We start from the raw sequence: 18,589 nt of genomic DNA on the forward strand, positions 1-18,589 counted from the left end.
AACTGGGCCAACGTTTTTGAGGGGAGGGAAAGGCAGGCCTTTCACTTTCACCATGTAACACACCAGATAAATGTGCTAATGCCTGATCCACATTGAGGTTAAGAGCCTATTGGTGCTGCCAGCTAACAAGGTTACTCCTTCAACTCAATTGGTAGAGGCCTGTGCTTTGGCTCTGAAGGGCATAGGTTCAGTCCCTGCTGAGGATAGTACAGGGTTATTACAATCAAAACATCTCTGTCTTGATGAGCATTTGGAAGAGTAACTGAGAAGCACTACCCCATAATGGCCCTCCCCTCACTGAGCATAATGTTAACCTGCTCTTCCTCTCTGCCATTCAGGTGAGGGACCAGGAAGTTCCCATCAAACGGAACTTTGCCAGGGTTGTCGTCCACGTGGAAAACTGCAACATTCACCCTCCACAGTTCGCCAGGGTCCACTATGAAGCAGAGGCACTGGACTCAGCGGCAGTAGGCACAGAGGTTGTACAAGTCAGAGCCCTGGATCAGGACCAAGGAGCTAATGCTGAAATCCGCTACTCTCTTCAGGCAGGTGAGGGACATGTTAGTAAAGAACTTGCGTGCAGCATGGATCCAGACACTGGAGCAATCTTGTCAAATTAGTGGGATCCACCATTCGGTGGCTGGTCCTATTTCTATGTACCCTCAATATTACCACTGCTGAGCTCTTGTGATCTGCAGAGCTGAAACAGAGCTATCTCCCTGGCTGAGGCAGCAGGAGCCAGGCTGAACTTCTTCCATTGGGAAGTTGCTTTTGCATTCCCCCTTGTAGAAACAGACCTGTTGACCTCTCCTGATGTGCACAGACTCAGCTTCACCTGATGTAGAAAGTATCATTAGGAACCCTATACAGTCGTGGTTGGTTATCCAATCTCATTCCTCTCTGGGTTCTGGTAGAAGGAAACAGGCAGCTCTTAAAAAATGGAGAAAGTGCCCGGAAAATCAGCCCTGTTGGTGAACTGCAGGAGAAGGCTTGCTAGGAATAATACGTCCTGGCATTTCTTCCTTGTGCCCAGTCCCCCGACTCTGACTTCACTTCAGCACAAACTCACATTATTCCCTATCGCCTCATATCTTCAAGCCACCAGAGCCTAGCTTCTGCATGAACATGCTTCCAGGGCACACTTAATGTCTCTAATTGACGTACAGGCTGACTGCACAGGGTTAGCAGAGCTGAACGAGCTCCAGAGTCCTGAATATCTTAAAAAGAGCCAGAGCCTGCCAGACAATCACAGCACATTATGCCATTTCTAACAGCTATATCTATCCCCAACCTGTGTTGGAAATGGAAGCAGTACATGGATGCACATTTAGAAATGGTTCATTCCTCTATCATATTACAGAATATTAACATACTTTCTTAGAGAAGATAATTTCACCCCTCGGCCACGAGTTCAAGTCTAACCTAAGACATTCGTGACTGAAACCCTGGGATCAGCTGCAGCAGCCTCCAGACTACTGTTTGATGGCCTCTGTGAAATAAGTGGATGGTCTCTGTCCAGCCGCTAATGATCCCTAAACTTATCACCACCTTTCTTGTTGGCTGTCTCTGTAGAGGCGCCAAGAAATTAATTGCTATAGAAACTGAAGTACCTCTTTTCAACTCCTAGTGATGGTCCCTCCAGTTCAAAGGTGCCCACAGACTGCAATGATCATGTCTTTTATCACTCTAACAGTACAACCCAGACACTTAAGAATGTGCCACTTTGGCTGCTTAGATTGTCAGCACTTTGGGTAGGGCCTGCCTTTTTGTTCTGTGTTTGTACAGGGCCTGGCACATTAGGATCCTGGGCCATGACTGGAGCTCATAGGTTCTACTGAAAAACACATATTATAATAATAATAGTAATGGCGGGGGAGGGGGGATATGGCACAGCCCACGCTGTACCTGTTCAGTACAGAAATAGAAAACTTCAAGTGCACATTTCACCAGCATTAAATTCACCCAAGTTAAAGAATAATTTTTCTAATAATCCTTATCCTTTATTTACAAGTTTGCCTACAGTTTACAGCAGGATCATTATGTTTAGAGGAAGACCAGCCTATAGGTGCTGGAACTAGAGGTGCCAGGGATGCTGCTGCACCCTCTGGCTTGAAGTGGTTTCCATTATATATGGGGTTTATATATGGCTCTCAGCACCCCCAATATACAAATTGTTCCAGCACGCCTGGACCAGCCTATCCATTAATATAGACTGTTATTTCCCAATAAAAGAAACAGACAATGGTTAGCACAAGTCATTTGCTATGATACCAGGAATGTCCCTGGAAACAATCCAAGAGAACACAGCCAAAGAGTGGAGTCATCTCTTGATTTTGCCATTTCTTTTATTTCAGGTAACAATGAAGGGTTCTTCAGCATTGACTCGCTGTCTGGAATTATTACAGTTGCCCAGAAACTTGACCAGTCCAAGCAAGAGCAGTTAACACTCATTGTAAAGGCAGAAGATCAAGGGTTCCCCCAACTTAAGGACTCCACTGCTGTCCACATTCACATTAAACCCTCTGACAGCACCCCTCCTAAATTTCCAGAGGTGGAATACATCGCAGAGATCAGCGAATCTGTTGCTGCTGGCTCTCCTCTTATCCTGGTTTCAGCCACAAGTGTGTCACCTGTCAGCTATGAAATAAAAGAAGGAAACGGGGATGGTGTATTCTCTATGAATTATCAATCAGGTCTTATTTCCACTCAGAAGAACTTAGATTTTGAGCAGGTCTCATTTTACCAGCTGAAAGTCCGAGGCACCAACATAGGGGGAGCATTTACGGACGTAACAGTGCTTATCTACGTCATGGATGAGAACGACAATGCACCTGCCTTTGTTAAGCCTTCCTTCGTTGGCTGGATCAGTGAGAATGCTCCATTGCAAAGCATGGTTATGGATGGAAACCATGCCCCACTGGTAGCACATGCAACAGATGCTGACCAAGATTCGAATGCCTTGCTGGCCTATGAAATTTTAGAACGGGAGGCACTGAAATATTTTAATATAGATCCGAGCATGGGAACACTTACCACTCGTGCCGACATTGATTATGAGCTCATCCCAGTTTTCTACTTCAGCATACATGTCCATGACAGGGGCAATCCCTGTTTATTTGCATCCACGCCTGCCAAGGTCATAGTCTACGTTAAAGATGTGAATGACTCTCCTCCAGTATTTTTAAATGACACTTACGAACTTTCTGTCTTGTTGCCTGCCCACCCAGGCATGGAGCTTTTGGCAGTGCAAGCAGAAGACACAGATTCGGAGGTGACTTATAGCATAGCGGAAGGCAACCTTGACAATGCTTTCTGCATTCACCCACTCACCGGTCTCATCTCCGTGCTTAATGCTACCCTCCTGGGAAGTTATCGTGAGCTCACAGTCAGAGCTGGTGATGGCTCATATAAGAGTACGGCTCTAGTCAGGATAAATTTAATCGAAGCCCAAGTTACTGCCTTAAAATTTGATCAGGACTGGTACACAGCAACAGTGCTGGAGAATGCTACAGATCAAGAGACCCTGATTGTTCTTGGAGTCAGGGGGAATCAGCTAAATGAGCCGCTCTTTTATTCCCTTTTAAACGGCACGGAGAAGTTCAAAATGATCCAGGCGTCAGGAGTGCTGCAGACCAAGCGTGTGGAGTTTGACCGTGAAACACAGGACACGTATGAGGTTGCCGTGGAAGTAAAGGACAGTAGAAACCCACCCAGGGTGTCTCAGGCTACAGTCAAGGTTTACGTGCAGGACGTCAATGACAATCCTCCACAGTTTGAGAACGTGCCGTATTACACATTGGTTCAGGATGGTACGGAACCGGGCGATGTCCTTTTTCAGGTATCTGCCACTGACAGAGACATAGGAGACAATGGAGCCATTACTTATTCATTAGCAGAGTTCTATGAGTACTTCTGGATTGACCCCTACCTGGGGGACATCTCGCTCAAGAAACCCCTCGATTATCAAGCTTTAAATAAATACACCCTTAAAGTTATCGCTAGAGATGGTGGCAAGCCTCCCTTGCATGCTGAAGAAGAGGTTTTAATCACTGTGAGGAACAAATCCAATCCTTTGTTCCAAAGCCTTTACTATACTGTGAAAGTGCCGGAAAATATCCCCCTGTACACACCTATTCTCCACACGCAGGCTCGTAGTCCCGAAGGCCTGCGACTCATCTACAACATCATGGAAGAAGAGTCCCTTAAACTGTTCAACATGGACTTCAAGACCGGTGTCCTTACTGTCACTGGGCCGCTGGACTACGAATCAGAGACAAAACATACATTTACGGTGAGAGCCACAGACACAGCGTTGGGGTCCTTTTCGGAAGCCATGGTGGAAGTAGAGGTGGAGGACATTAACGATAACCCACCTGTATTTTCTCAGATGCCTTACACAGCATCTGTCTCAGAAGGCTTGCCAGCTCAGACCCTCGTTGTCCAGCTCTTTGCTTCTGATAAGGATTCAGGACGAAACAAAGTAATTTCCTATCAGATCTTGGATGACAGTTCAGATGCTACCAAGTCCTTTGATATTGACCCTAACACAGGAGAAATCACAACGGCCCATGTGCTGGATCATGAAACAAACCACCAGTTTCTCATGAAAGTAAGAGCTACAGATCACGGAACGCCCCCACTTAGCAGCGAAGCCCTGGTAATCATTGACGTGGCAGACATAAATGACAACCCCCCGGAGTTCAGCCAACCTCAGTATGAAGCCAAGGTGAGTGAAATGGCCACTTGTGGCCACACTGTGATAAAGGTCCAGGCCCTGGACCCTGACAGTGGAGACATCACCAGACTGGAGTATGTAATACTCTCAGGCAATGACAAAAGACATTTTGCCATCAACAGCACTTCTGGAATAATTTCCATGCTCAACCACTGTAGAAAGGACCTCGAGTCATCTTACAACCTCAAGGTCTCTGCTTCAGATGGGGTTTTCAAGACCACTGTGCCCGTGTACATCAATACCACCAATGCAAATAAATACAACCCATCTTTTTGGCAAAATGTATATGAAGCAGAGCTGGCTGAAAATGCCGAGGTAGGAACCAAGGTGATTGAGCTTCTGGCTATTGACCCAGATGATGGCCCATATGGCACTATAGATTATACTATCATAAACAAACTTGCCCATGAGAAGTTCTCCATCGACAATAAAGGCCACATTGCCACACTGCAGAAGCTGGACCGGGAAAATTCCACTGAGCGAGTCATTGCTATTAAAGTCATGGCAAAGGATGGTGGCGGGAAGGTGGCTTTCTGCACAGTCAAGATAATCCTTACAGATGAGAATGACAACCCACCTCAGTTCAAAGCCTCCGAGTACACCCTGTCCATTCAGTCCAATGTAAGCAAAGGCTCCCCGATCATACAGGTCCTAGCTTATGACGCCGATGAAGGCGGGAATGCAGACGTCACCTACTCCGTTGATTCAGTGGAAGGCATTGCAGAGGATCTTGTTGAGATCAGTGCTTCCACTGGGGTTGTTAAAGTCAAAGAGAGCCTCGTTGGGTTAGAAAACAGAGCATTTAACTTCAAAATCAAAGCTGAAGACAGCAGACCCCCTCACTGGAACTCTCTTGTCCCCGTGAATCTTCAGATTGTCCCCAGAGAAGTGTCCTTGCCAAGGTTTTCTGAGCCACTGTATACATTCTCAGCATCTGAGGACCTTCCAGAAGGATCAGAAATAGGGTCAGTGAAAGCTGTGGCAGAGGAGCCCATCATATACAGCCTGGTGAAAGGAACCACCGCTGAAAGCAATAAGGATGAGGTATTCACACTGGACAAGCAAACGGGGGCTTTGAAAGTCAAGAAGGCTGTGGATCACGAGAAAACCAAATGGTACCAGATTGATATCATGGCTCACTGCTCACACCAGGGGACCAAGTTGGTCTCATTGGTCTCAGTAAGTATCCAAGTGAAAGATGTCAATGATAATAAGCCAGTTTTTGAGGCAGATCCCTATCAGGCTTTTGTCACGGAGAACATGCCATCAGGAACCACAGTAATTCAAGTTACCGCTAATGACCAGGACACAGGGAGTGACGGGCAGGTGACCTACAGCCTGGAAGCAGAACCTGGCAACATTAGAGGACTCTTCGCCATTGATGGTGAGAGTGGGTGGATCACAACACTGAAAGAGCTGGATTGTGAAGCTCAGGAGACCTACCGTTTTTATGTGGTAGCCACAGACCATGGCAGGAAAGTCCAGCTGTCTTCCCAAACTTTGGTGGAGGTCACCATCTCAGATGAAAATGATAATGCTCCACAGTTCACCTCAGAGGTCTACAAAGGTTCGGTGACTGAGAACGCTGAGCCTGGGCAGATCATTGCCACACTCAGAACCACAGATGCTGATATCTCAGAGCAGAACAGACGTGTCACATGTTACATAACTGGTGAGCTGCTATTAATTTTAACTCTTGAGCTGGCAAGAATAGTTAGCATATAATCTTAGGGACAGATTCTGCTACCTTTAGTCACACTGAATAGTACCTTATTCTGCAAACAGTCCCATTGCACTACGTATTCCATGTATTGTATTAAGGGCGTTCCAACAGGGGTGTTGCAGCGATCTCAGAGCGAGTCATAATGTTTTGTTTCTTGTGGAGAGCTCTGATACACACACACACACACACACACACACACACACACACACAGTATGTGCCTGATTTTCTGGTATTGAACATGTTCAGGATGCAGTTAATGAGATCTATGGGCACTCCGCACTTCTGAGAATTAGTCCTTATATGTCTTGTAATTGCCTATGCTTACCCAGTGATGTAGTTAGCCCATTGTCTGTATCAAATAATGTCCAATATTGTAGTTTCAAACATACTAAAGTTTTCCACTATTAAGAAACAATAAGGAGATTATTGCATACCCAGAATGGAAGCCAGGCCAATCAAAATTAACCACAGCCTATACAAAAAAAAAAAAAAAAGTCAAAAGATGATTGAAAACTCAAATGTCCATACTTTATTTCGACAAGTAATTGCATGATTTTGTAGTATGTTTTGACTACAAAGGGTCTTTCTCAACAGTGAAACAAATGCTTAAAATTAAAATGTTTGTTCCAGCTCAGATAAAGACCCTTCAGGGTCAAAGCATTTAGCCAGATCATGCTGTAGCCTGTGATCCGTTCAATCTTTTAAAACAGAAGAAGTGTGTCTGTTTTTTCAATCTCTTTTTAGCCTGTTTTTTGAATGCCTGGTTATTTTTAACTCATCTGGCTGAGTATGTTAGGCTGCTTTTGTCAGAACATTTCTGGCTGAAGATCTGGTTTCAGATTACTTTACGCCCTGGAAAACGCACTTTGATGTTGTTTGGGCTTTATTTATGTTTTCACTATTTTGGGTTGGGCGGCTTCATATGTAGTTAAAATTCTAAACAAATGTACTAACGCAGGCCCTACAAACTGTAGCAAAATAACACAGAATGCAGTCAAGAAGCACTTATCCTTTAGGATCCATAGAAGAGAAACCATTCAGATCAGTATTTTAGGGGGGAATCCTCTCATGCATTCTTTCCCCCTTCCCCCCTTAACTGAACTGCCTGTTTTTTTAGCTAATGGGGAATGCGCATCGGAGAGAAAAGTGGGGTTAATAGGAGGTAAGCTGATGCCTGTCAAGCGCTGATGAACTGGATCATGGGACACAGCACATGCTATTTTGAAGTAAATTTATAGAAGGGGTTCATCATAAATATGCTAACAAATCCGGGGCATCCTAGGTCTTGGTGGTGTCACTCTTCTGTATGCCAAGGCCACTTGGAACTTCCTGGGGTTGTGATGATAGAACTCTGAGTGCACAATACAAGGATCTGTGCTGCCTCAGGTAATGGTGAGTGTCACATTGTTAGGCCTGCGGTTTTGTAACAGGAGGATCTGGGTGCTATTGCCATTGCTGCCATGAAGTTCTCAGTAGCCTAGTGAATAGCGTGACAACTGAGAAGGCCTAGGTGGCCACTGACTGGCCATTAGATGTTTTAAACCAGTGGCTCTCAAACTAGGGCACTGGAATTGTGCCAGTGTAAGCAGAGGGTGTACCGGGTAAGGGGAAGCAATGTGTGTGTGTGGCATAGGCGCTGCTACACCAAGTTCCTCACTTACATCAGGCCATGAAGCGCTGTACGCCAGCAGCATATGTTCGAGTCACCTCCTTGCTACTTTCATTTACACTGGGGCGGGGTGGCTGAGAAGCAGGGAGCCAAACCGGCTTCCTCCATCGCACCCCAGGAGAATCAAGCCCAAGCATTTTTATTTTTAACGGGGACTGCAGGAGGGGTGGCCAACACATCCCTCGGCCTGTGCCACTTCCCACAGCTCCGCATTGGCCTGGAGAGGCAAACTGCCGCCAGTGGGAGCAGCAATCGGCCGAACCTGCAGATGTGGAAGGTAAACAAACCTGCCCAGCCTGCCAGGGGCTTTCCCTGAACAAGCAGCGGCCCTAGTTTGAGAAGCACTGTTTTAAAACACAGAGCAAGTTAAAAATAAAAATGCTTGGGCTTGATTCTCCTGGGGTGCGATGGAGGAAGCCGGTTTGGCTCCCTGCTTTTCAGCCACCCAGCCCCAGTGTAAAGGAAAGTTGCAAGGAGGTGACTCGAACATATGCTGCTGGCGTACAGCGCTTCATGGCCTGATGTAAGTGAGGAACCTGGTGTAGCAGCACCTATGCCATGCACACACAGATCCATTGCTTCCCCTTACCCTGTACACCCTCTGCCTCTGCTTGCACTGGCACAATTCCAGTGCAGGCCATCAGTTCTTTGCCACAGGAGATTCCCACAATATGGGTGAATTCTCCAGGAGTAGTCATAGGTGCTGGAATTAAGGGTGCTGCTGCACCCCCTGACTTGAAGTGGTTTCCATCAGATGCAGGGTTTGCAGTTTGGCTCAATGGCTCTCAGCACCCCCACTATACCAACTGTTCCAGCGCCCCTGGAGGTAGTTTCTGGCCACTTTAAAGTTCACTTTCTGTCATGTTAGCAGCACAAAGCGAACTTCGCAGACTGGAGAATCTGGCCCGCTAGCATTTACGCAACCGCCTTGATTCACTTATTATATCATTAAAAGTAGCTACAGGAGATCAGTTGCACTAGTACATTTAAAAAAAATCTTTTCTTGCACTGCAATAATGAATAATCAGTGTTTGCATTTCTATGTATGTGTAGCTTCCAGGTCTCTTTCGCCACATATAATTCTATTGTGTTTGGAGAGTGAGAAAGAGATGGACGGACTTTTGGAAATGGGATACAATACGTGCTTTTGTGCTGGCTCATGGGTATATCGCTGGGACATTTCAAAGCTCTTGAAAATAACTTTTTGAAAACAACTTGTTCTCCCCCCAAGTAGCTCATGTAATATTTAAGGAACCAATGACTGAGGCATAAATGGTATTTCCTGGGGCTTAAAGTGCAGTGGGGAGGAGTTAGAGGCCTCAGATGGAGCCAATAGGACATTCCTGCCCATTTTTCCTTACAGCTGCTTCTAACACATGCAAGTTCTGCAGCAGGTTGCATGGAGTGGGTGAGGTGGTACAGGAGACAAGCAGCATAGCTGTCCCCAACCCCTGTCCCTTCACACTTTCAGTGCTCGCTGGACACTGTATTTACTCACTCTGTCTTCTGTATCTTTCCAGAAGGAGACATGTTAGGACAGTTCAGTGTTAAACAGGTTAAGGAAGACTGGAAAATCATTTCCAAGAAGCCTCTCGACAGGGAAAGTATAGAGAAATATCTCCTCAAGGTCACAGCGTCTGATGGGAAATTTCAGGCCATCACGGAAGTGGAGATTTTTGTCCTCGATATCAATGACAACAACCCTGAATGCAAGCAGGTAAGGCGAGGGGAAAAGGCAATGGAAGTGGAACTGATGACAGAGCTGGCAAAGTGAACGTGGCTTGATCTTGTTGTAATTCTTGTGCAGAGCTATCTCCTTATTACTTTGACCATACTCACCATCTTTTAATTAAGCAACATGGTAACTAGAGGATCAGACCCAGACTCCAGATGAGTAAGGTAGCTGTGGGTTACAACACGAGCAGTGTGACGGATAACATATAGAGGCAAAGGGTGGGGGAAGATTTCTGGGTAGGGGAATGAAAATCGACAAGCCAGGTCTCCTGTTAGGCTAAAGGATGTCCATCACAGGGGACAGCTAAGGGGTTTGGCAGTAGTGACCTCTAGGTCACTGGTATGAATCAAGCTCACGTTGGGAATGACCAAAAGTTGTTACTCTCCAAGCGATGTTCAATAGCCTCTGTGAAATGAGTTTGCTGACCTCAGCCCAGTTTCCAGTGGGCAGGCTTCCTCATCACAAAAGACACAGATGCTTATTAACAATCTTGAGGCACTCTCAGCAAAGAGACCAAGGAGCAGACATTAAATTATCCTCTCCCACCAGAGGTGGTCCCTCTGGCACAGAACACTGACCAGCCACATAGAGGCACATTGATCTGTGCATAGTGGATTGAGTCCCCAGGCCTATCATTCTACCACTGGTTATGAGCACTGTAATACACACCCACACATATATCATAAAACAGATTTCCCTTTATATCAAATGGAAGCAGCAGTGAAACCTGAAGGAGACTGCTGCAGCTGAAGCTGCAGGACCCAATTCACTGGCAAATCTGATAGCCTTGTGTTTCAGAAAACTCTGCTAAAGGTTCACAAAGACAATAATAACCCACTCAAATTGCCATAGACATGGCCTCCCCATTTCCATCTGCTTGGAGAAGAGGTGGGAGAAAAGCAGGAGAAGCCTGGACAATGTCAGCCTTCTTTTTACCAGCTCCCTGCTCCTTTATTTGAAATCACAACATCTAGCCATAAAGTTTTGTTATGTTGGCTGGAGCGTGCATGTCCTGTACACAGAATGACTCCAGGCACATCTGAGCGCGGTAACTTCTCTCCTTTCCAGATTCTCTACCCCAGGAAAGTCTCTGAAGATGCACTCCCTGGGTTTTTCATTTTGAAAATATCAGCCACTGACTCTGATGTTGGCAGCAATGCGCAGATAACGTATAGTCTGCACGGTCCTGGTGCCGAGGAGTTCAGACTGGATCCACAGACAGGTAAGACCTTCACCTGCCATATGGCAGTTGGCAGAGAACAGCGGGTTTATGTTCTCTTCCCCACCCACTCAGTTCGGAGATCAGTTGCAGCTGCAGAGGAGGCTCCCTGGTGCTGCCTGCCCCTTATCTCTTGTTGAATAAACAAAAAAGCCTTTAATTTCAGCTCTGTCAAGGTAGCAGGAAAGGGCAAACAGGGAGCCTCCTTCATTTATTGCAATATCTTTAGAATACTGGTTCTTTTCTTGAGTTAACTGACTGCTCTTGTCACTGACTTCCTTTAAAAATGTTTGGAGTTACCCGGGTGGGTTTTTAGTGCTTGGGGAAGGGGAAGGACTAAAGTTACAGTCTACAGCCAGGCATAAGAGGAGAAGGTGGATTTTAGGGGGCAGGAATGAACCAAGAGCTTTGAGCAGGGGGTTGGACTAGATGACCTCCTGAGGTCCCTTCCAACCCTGATAGTCTATGATTCTATGAAGAGACATGGGTTCCATTCGAAGCTGTAGCAAGGTCTTTCTGCATGACCTTTGGCAAGATTTCATCTCCCTGGGTCTCAGTTTCCCCATCTCTAAAAGAGAGAGAAAACTTATCTGCCTGGGGGGTGATTAACTCAATGTTTGCGAAGACTGAGATCTTGCTATCAAAGTGCAGTTTATAACAGCTCAGACACATCCTGTGCAAACTTCCCTTGCGCAGCGTCCTATCTGTTCTGGGCCACTCCTGTGCAAAGGCAGAGATTGATATTGGAATAGCTTATAGCACTGGGATGGGCTTTTTCTTGCTGCTAACTGGGCCGGAGCTAGGTTTTGAACCCAAGTTTGCTGTCTCCCAAGGCTTGTGCATTGACAGAGTGTGTCATATAGCCCTCTTTACCAAAATTCTCTTAGATTGCAGCCGTTGCCATCTCTTCTTATTTCACTAGGGGAGCTGACCACTTCTGCACCTCTAGACCGGGAGCAGAAACCTACGTACCATCTTGTCGCCAAGGCAACAGATGGTGGAGGCCGTTCCTGCCAGGCAGATATAACCCTAGTCATAGAGGATGCGAACGACAACGCTCCAAGGTTCTTTCCCAGTCATTTTGCCGTAGCTGTCTTTGATAACACCACAATGAAGACACCCATTGCAGTAGTCTCTGCCAGGGATCTCGACGAAGGTGAGTCAGAACGGGATTTCTAGCTGGAGTTCTTTTACGTCATGGATAGAATTTCTCAAAATAAAGGGAAGGAATGCAGCAAAGGGCATAGACGGCTGTGACTTGGTGCAAAGGTGTCTGGCTCTTTGAGCCAATCTCCTCGTTGCTTGCACATTCTGGAAGACCTTGAAGACCCTATAGGAAACTTGATAAGTGCGTAAACTGCAGAAGATACCAGCTGAGGGCATCTTAGTAACTTAGAGGTAGCATTATGCACAACCAGGTAGAAGACTGAAGTTCCAGTCTTTACTGGCCTCTTTCTCATTGGGCCAGTATTTGCGGGAGCACTGCAGAGCTGCTGGATGCAAATATCACTGCTGATGGAGAATGGAAGCCAATGGCAGTAGTGAGGAAGGCATATAAATGGGGTGGGAGGAAGAGAAGGCGAGGGAAGAGAAATGAAAATGATCTTCGGGAAATTGCTGGATTTTTCTTGTGACCCTGAGTTTCCTGAGCCCTGAATAAGGCTCCTGGAAGAGCTCCTCTGTGAAGGTTTTTTTTACAGTGGTGATTGTATATGTGAGACTAGAATCTCAAAAACTAGGGAGGAACAGCATATCAGAGACAAATATCTGATGGATGGCTGCAGGGATGGATAAAAGGTTGGCTCCACATTGGATGGATGCACACGTGAACTGGGACTTAAATGCAACCAAAAGACTCAGTGTCTTTCTTGGGTTTAAGTTCATTTGGGTATGCGTAGTTCTACTGATTATAAACTATGAACCCATGTCAGTGCTGCCCTGTGATTAATCCAGTCTGCCCCGTTATCCTTCCAGGCTGCAATGCAGAAGTGATCTATTCTCTCACTGACTTAGCTGATGGATACTTTTCAATTGAGGAGACTACTGGGATAATCCGGCTAGAGAAGCCCCTAAAGGACACTCATATTTCAGCGTTTGAGCTGACGGTTTGTGCAACAGACCGGGGCTCCCCGCGCCCCCTCTCTGCTCTCACCACCGTCACTGTCTCTGTGGTGGATCTGACTGAATACCTGCCGGTTTTCCTGAGCACCGAATATGTGGCCATGGTCACGGAAGACGTGGCTGTGGGCACTGAGGTCCTCCGCCTGTCCGCGCTGACCAGGGACGGCGCTGAGAACACGGAGATCAAGTACGAAATCATGAATGGGAATGATCATGGGAAATTCCGAATCAACTCAAACACAGGTAGAAGATCTTGTTCCACGGCACGTCCTGCTGGACTGGCAGTGACACCATCCTAGTCAGTGGCCATTTTCGTGGTTTCTCTCTGTCTGCCTCATGCTGCTTCTCCCTTTCTCCTTCATATGGTAATTCATGTCGTTTGTTTGCATTCCATAAGCTCTTTACCTGACTTCCCTCTTTTATTCTAGCCCCTTCTCATGATTCTTAATACTTTCTTTTCCCCCCTCATCCTCCCTTCCACACACACACCCTTATCTTTCTCTGGAGGTCTTTTCTTATCTTCTTTCATTCCCATCTCTCTCTCCCCTTCCCTCCCCTTTGATCTTTCTCTCTCTCTCCCCTCTTATCTTCCCTGCCTTCATTTAACATTTTTCCTCCCTCTCTCCCCAAGTGCTTTTTTAAAACCATGTTTCATATTTTAAAATAGCTTCTCTCGTCTTTCCCCGCTCGATGGCTCCCCACCCCTATTCCCCATCCCCTACGCTCAGCCCTGTGCTCTTTCTTGCCCAGATACGGAGTATGATTTGTGAGGAGGGAGGGATATGTAATTCTCCGCTACCCTAAATACAGACACCAGATTCTCTGAGGGAACAATCCAAAGTCCATTGAAGTTAACAGAAAGACTCCTATTGACTTCAGTGGGCTTTGAATCACGCTTCTGGGGGATGATGGATAAACATAGAACAGAGAGTGAAGATTTTTCCACTCTGAATGCTCAGGATGGTTTTGTTCCCTTGTTGTTTGGTACTGGAGGAAAAACACTCCATCCTGATCCCACAAGGAATCTGACAGAGCAGAGAGTGCTACAATAGGTAGCTATTCAATGAGCATGGATAAAAATGGGATTATTACTCATGCAGCAGGTGCTAAGTCAGCCCTGACGAGCTAGCGTAATGCGCCATATTGTTTACCCAAAAAGATGATAAAGGCTGCCTATTGCAAGAACAATGTCATATTCCCTGAGATAGCCACTTCAGTGTGACAATGGAGGCCTTCAGCCCTTCACTAGATCATCCCAATCCAAGATGCTGTCCTTATCTCTATCGTCCCAGCCCCAGTCCTCTCGCTAACTTTTCCACAAAGATCACTTCTTCAGAACGTCCATCCTAATAGACTTGGAGCAGAATAATTCCTAGTGAAAAGTTAATATGGGATTTTGGTAATAATCTCATGATGACTTGATTCGAGTACATGGCAACATTCCATCTCCCTCTTTGCTTTCCTGTAGACCTCGGTTTCTTGCCAATACACAGAGACATACCCTACCCTTCTGCTTGTATACCCACAGACAAACCCAGACTCTCATGCCACCACTTTCAAAGGGGGACAGCTGGCAATCTCCAGCTGATACCCATCTGCCGATTGTCCCTCATATGTCCACATAGGCTTCGACAAGCACCTTTTCTTTCCTGGACATGGCACTTTTGATGGAATACCTATCATGTTCTGGTTTCACCATAACCTAACCTTATCACCTTATGTATCTTTCTACTTTACCGCAAGGTGCTATTGGTTTATATTGTCCCAGATCTGATCTTTTCCACATACGAATCCAGAAGCTGTTATGCAGTGAAAGGATATTTTACTTCTTCATGCATTTGACAGAGTTGGGCTAGTTATGAAAAGAGTCTGTCTGATTAAAGCTCATTTTATGTGACTTCACAATTTTTAGTGGCCTGGTATGATAGAATAGAGGTGTAGCCACCATGGCTTTATCTTCCGATGGTTTGGTTGTTGTCTCCTTGATTGATCTGGGGGTCTCTGTAAGACATTACATGTCCTGCATTCAAAGGATCTCCTGTCTTTGCTGTCTGTACACATATACAGGTATCTTGTACGTTAGCGGGAGCCTGGATTTTGAAGTGAGCCATGAGTATTACTTATCTGTTGAGGGCACAAGGAAGGGCTCTGCTTCTCTCAGTGACATCACCATGGTGGTGATTAATATCACCGACATCAATGATAACATGCCAAAGTTCACCCAGGATTCTTACATCACCGAAATCCGCGAGGATGCAGCTGTTGGGGAAACTATCCTTACGGTAAGACAGAATGGAACAACTCTTGCTTAGCAGCCTAAAGCCAGGTATCCACCCACATTCTCATTCACATTGTGGTAGAGCCTAGAGGTCTCAGTCAGGGGTTGACGCTGTACACACACATTGATTAGAAGATCCCTGCCCCACAGAGCTTACAGGCTAACTGTATTACCAGAGACAACAGGTGGATCCAGAAAGTGCGGGGCCAGGAGCGAGAAGCACAAGACAAGAGTAAAACTGTTACAACTGTGTGAAAAGTAGTGGTCCCAGCACACTGACTGCAAGGCTATTGTTGAGTGTTTTGTAGGCACCATGGCAAAGGTGAGTTTTAAGGAGGGACTTATGAGGAGAGGCTGAGGGAACTGGGATTATTTAGTCTGCAGAAGAAAAGAATGAGGGGGGATTTGATAGCTGCTTTCAACTACCTGAAAGGGAGTTCCAAAGAGGATGGATCTAGACTGTTCTCAGTGGTGGCAGATGACAGAACAAGGAGTAATGGTCTCAAGTTGCAATAGGGGAGGTCTAGGTTGGATATTAGGAAAAACTATTTCACTAGGAGAGTGGTGAAGCACTGGAATGGGTTACCTAGGGAGGTGGTGGAATCTCCATTCTTAGAGGTTTTTAAGGCTCGGCTTGACAATGCCCTGGCTGGGATGATTTAGTTGGGGTTGGTCCTGCTTTGAGCAGGGGGTTGCACTAGATAACTTCCTAAGGTCTCTTCCAACCCTAATCTTCTATGATTCTATGATTTGAAGGAAGATAGTGGAGTGGCCTTGCAGAGTTTTCTCTGTTCCTACCCTTGGCTTCTCCAAGGTACTCTTAAGCCTTGTACCAAAAGCAAACAGTCCGTCTTCCCCTCTCATGCCTTAGTCAGAACCTCCCACCCTCAAACAACCAGCAAGACATTGTCTCTGAAACAGGAGACATTTATTCAGGAGCACCCCGCTTCTTATCGCTCCCCCAATAGGTGTCAGCTGATGACCTGGATGGGGCAATGAACAATCAGATCACATACTCCATTGTGGGAGGGAACCTCCTGGAACACTTCACCATCCATCCCAAGAGCGGACAGATCTGCATTGCCAAGCACCTGGACCGGGAGGAGGTGAGTTACAGTCCTAAGATAAGGGCCACCTAAGGCTTGATGCTGTAGATGGGTGAGTTAGAAAACAATGTTATGTCACACCACCAGGAAGAGGCTGAAGAAGACTGGGGAAGCACACAGTGCTCATCTGTCAGCCAGGTTTGGAATGATCCATTTAAAACATCTCACTCAGCAGGCCAAGGTAATCAGTTGCCATGCACATGAAACCTTTGGACCCAAGATATTGCTGAAGGGCCAGGAACACATGTGCTGGGGGGCTGGGCTAAAGCAGAGAGAGTATGGTGTAATGGTTAGCACACCTGACTAGGAGCCAGGAGACCTAAGTTCTCTGCCTGGCTAAGCCACTAGCCTCCTGTGTGATCTTCAGCCAATCAGTTCCCATCTTTGTGACTAAGTTTGTCCACTTGCAAACAGGGGTCAATAATATTTACTTTCTTGGTGAAGCACTTTGAGACATACGGATGGAAAGCTCCAGAGAAGGGCTAAGTGTGATTATCATTAAACTGCCCATTACCCTGTGCTCTTAAATAAGCCTGCACATGGGGAGAATACAACATCGGGACACGAATCCCAGGCTTCCTTCCGCTTCTCCCAATAATCAATGCATGCCATACACCGTCTAGATTCCCAGCTATACCCTGACGGTCCGAGCCACAGACAGCGGCCAGCCCGCACTGTTCAGCGACGTTGCAGTGCGCGTCCGGGTGACGGACGTCAACGACAACCCGCCCAGGTTCTTCCAGCTCAATTACAGTGTGGTGGTGCAGGTAAGACAGAGCCTCTGCTCAGCGGAGACACTGTGTTGCCTCTCTTTCATTTCAGGACACCTAAGGGACCCTAAATGAATTACACCAGGGCTGGGGGTGGCGGTTAGCTGTGAAGGAAGATTCTGCTTTGTGTTTGTGACATGATGAACTAATGGCCCTGGGGTCCTGCCCTGCAGCACCCTCCTCCCTGTCCTCTTTGGTCTACATGGCAAGAGGCCAGGCCCTGCACTTCTTCCTGGTCCTTAAGCAGGCTGTGCCCTCCCGCACCACTACACCTACAATTTGGTCACATGTAATTATGAAGGCATTTTCTTGCCCTAGATAACCTGGATTCCCTGGTTAAAAACTGTCCAATGCTTTGGGTAATTTGGGGTGTATGGTGATGGGTATAATAGGAACAGTTTAAGAACTACAAGTCTGATTTGTGGTCTGGTGAACTGGTCTAGTCTATTTAGTTATCAAAGAGAAAGTTAAGAGGCAATTTAATCATGGCTTATAAATACCTACTCAGGCAGAAGACATCTGATAGTAGAGGGCTCTTTAATCTTTCTAACAAAGGCACAGCAAAAGCCAATGACTGGAAGTTGTATCTATAGATTATGAATTAATTATTTTGATTACTTAAGAATTCCCAGCTATCATTCTGAGGTTTGACAGGTTCTTGTTCCAAGATCAGGCCCATTATTATTATTTTTAGAAAGATAGATAGATAGACAGATAGATAGATAGATAGATAGATAGATAGATAGATAGATAGATAGATATAATTATATATAAGTTACTGAAGTCGCAAATACTCCAACTCAGTAAAGTAGATAGAGCTGTTACAAAGTGGAAGTCAGCAAAGTTCAAACAGGAAATACGATGCACATTTTTAACAGTGAAGTTAATTAACCATTGGACCCTTACCTCGAGATGCTGTAAATGCTCCATTACTTGGAGTCTTTAAATCAAGAAGGCAGTTTTAGCCATTGGTAGTTGGGCTAGATGCAGGAATGCCCAGGGTGAAATCTATGGCCTGGGTTATGCAGGAGGACAGAATAGATGAGCACAATGGTCCCTGACGGCTCTACAGCAGTGGTGGGCAACGTAGTGGGATCAGGGTAATCCACTGGTGGGCCCCAAGACAGTTTGTTTCCATTGACCATCCACAGGCACAGCCATCTGCAGCTCCCAGTGGACGGGAACAGCAAACCGTAGCCACTGGGAGCTGCAGACGGTCGGTGTAAACAAACT

The 18,589-nt window shown here is 46.2% G+C and overlaps 1 protein-coding gene across 2 annotated transcripts in view; it reads left to right on the forward strand.

Moving 5' to 3' along the window:
• Positions 1–18,589, forward strand: part of FAT2 (FAT atypical cadherin 2) — a 78,540-nt gene that overhangs the window by 40,506 nt on the left and 19,445 nt on the right. Inside the window, exons 9-17 of one of the 2 annotated variants that reach the window (XM_050961496.1) lie at positions 339–549; positions 2,355–6,407; positions 9,648–9,844; positions 10,931–11,084; positions 12,004–12,237; positions 13,056–13,445; positions 15,270–15,484; positions 16,449–16,586; positions 17,210–17,353. In XM_050961496.1, the coding sequence (XP_050817453.1) occupies positions 339–549; positions 2,355–6,407; positions 9,648–9,844; positions 10,931–11,084; positions 12,004–12,237; positions 13,056–13,445; positions 15,270–15,484; positions 16,449–16,586; positions 17,210–17,353 (5,736 nt within the window). The remainder of the gene's footprint in view (positions 1–338; positions 550–2,354; positions 6,408–9,647; positions 9,845–10,930; positions 11,085–12,003; positions 12,238–13,055; positions 13,446–15,269; positions 15,485–16,448; positions 16,587–17,209; positions 17,354–18,589) is intronic. The other variant, XM_050961497.1, reaches the window with a different exon arrangement.

The sequence above is a fragment of the Gopherus flavomarginatus genome, chromosome 7 (assembly GCF_025201925.1).
Source record: "Gopherus flavomarginatus isolate rGopFla2 chromosome 7, rGopFla2.mat.asm, whole genome shotgun sequence".
NCBI classification, from domain to species: domain Eukaryota; kingdom Metazoa; phylum Chordata; order Testudines; family Testudinidae; genus Gopherus; species Gopherus flavomarginatus.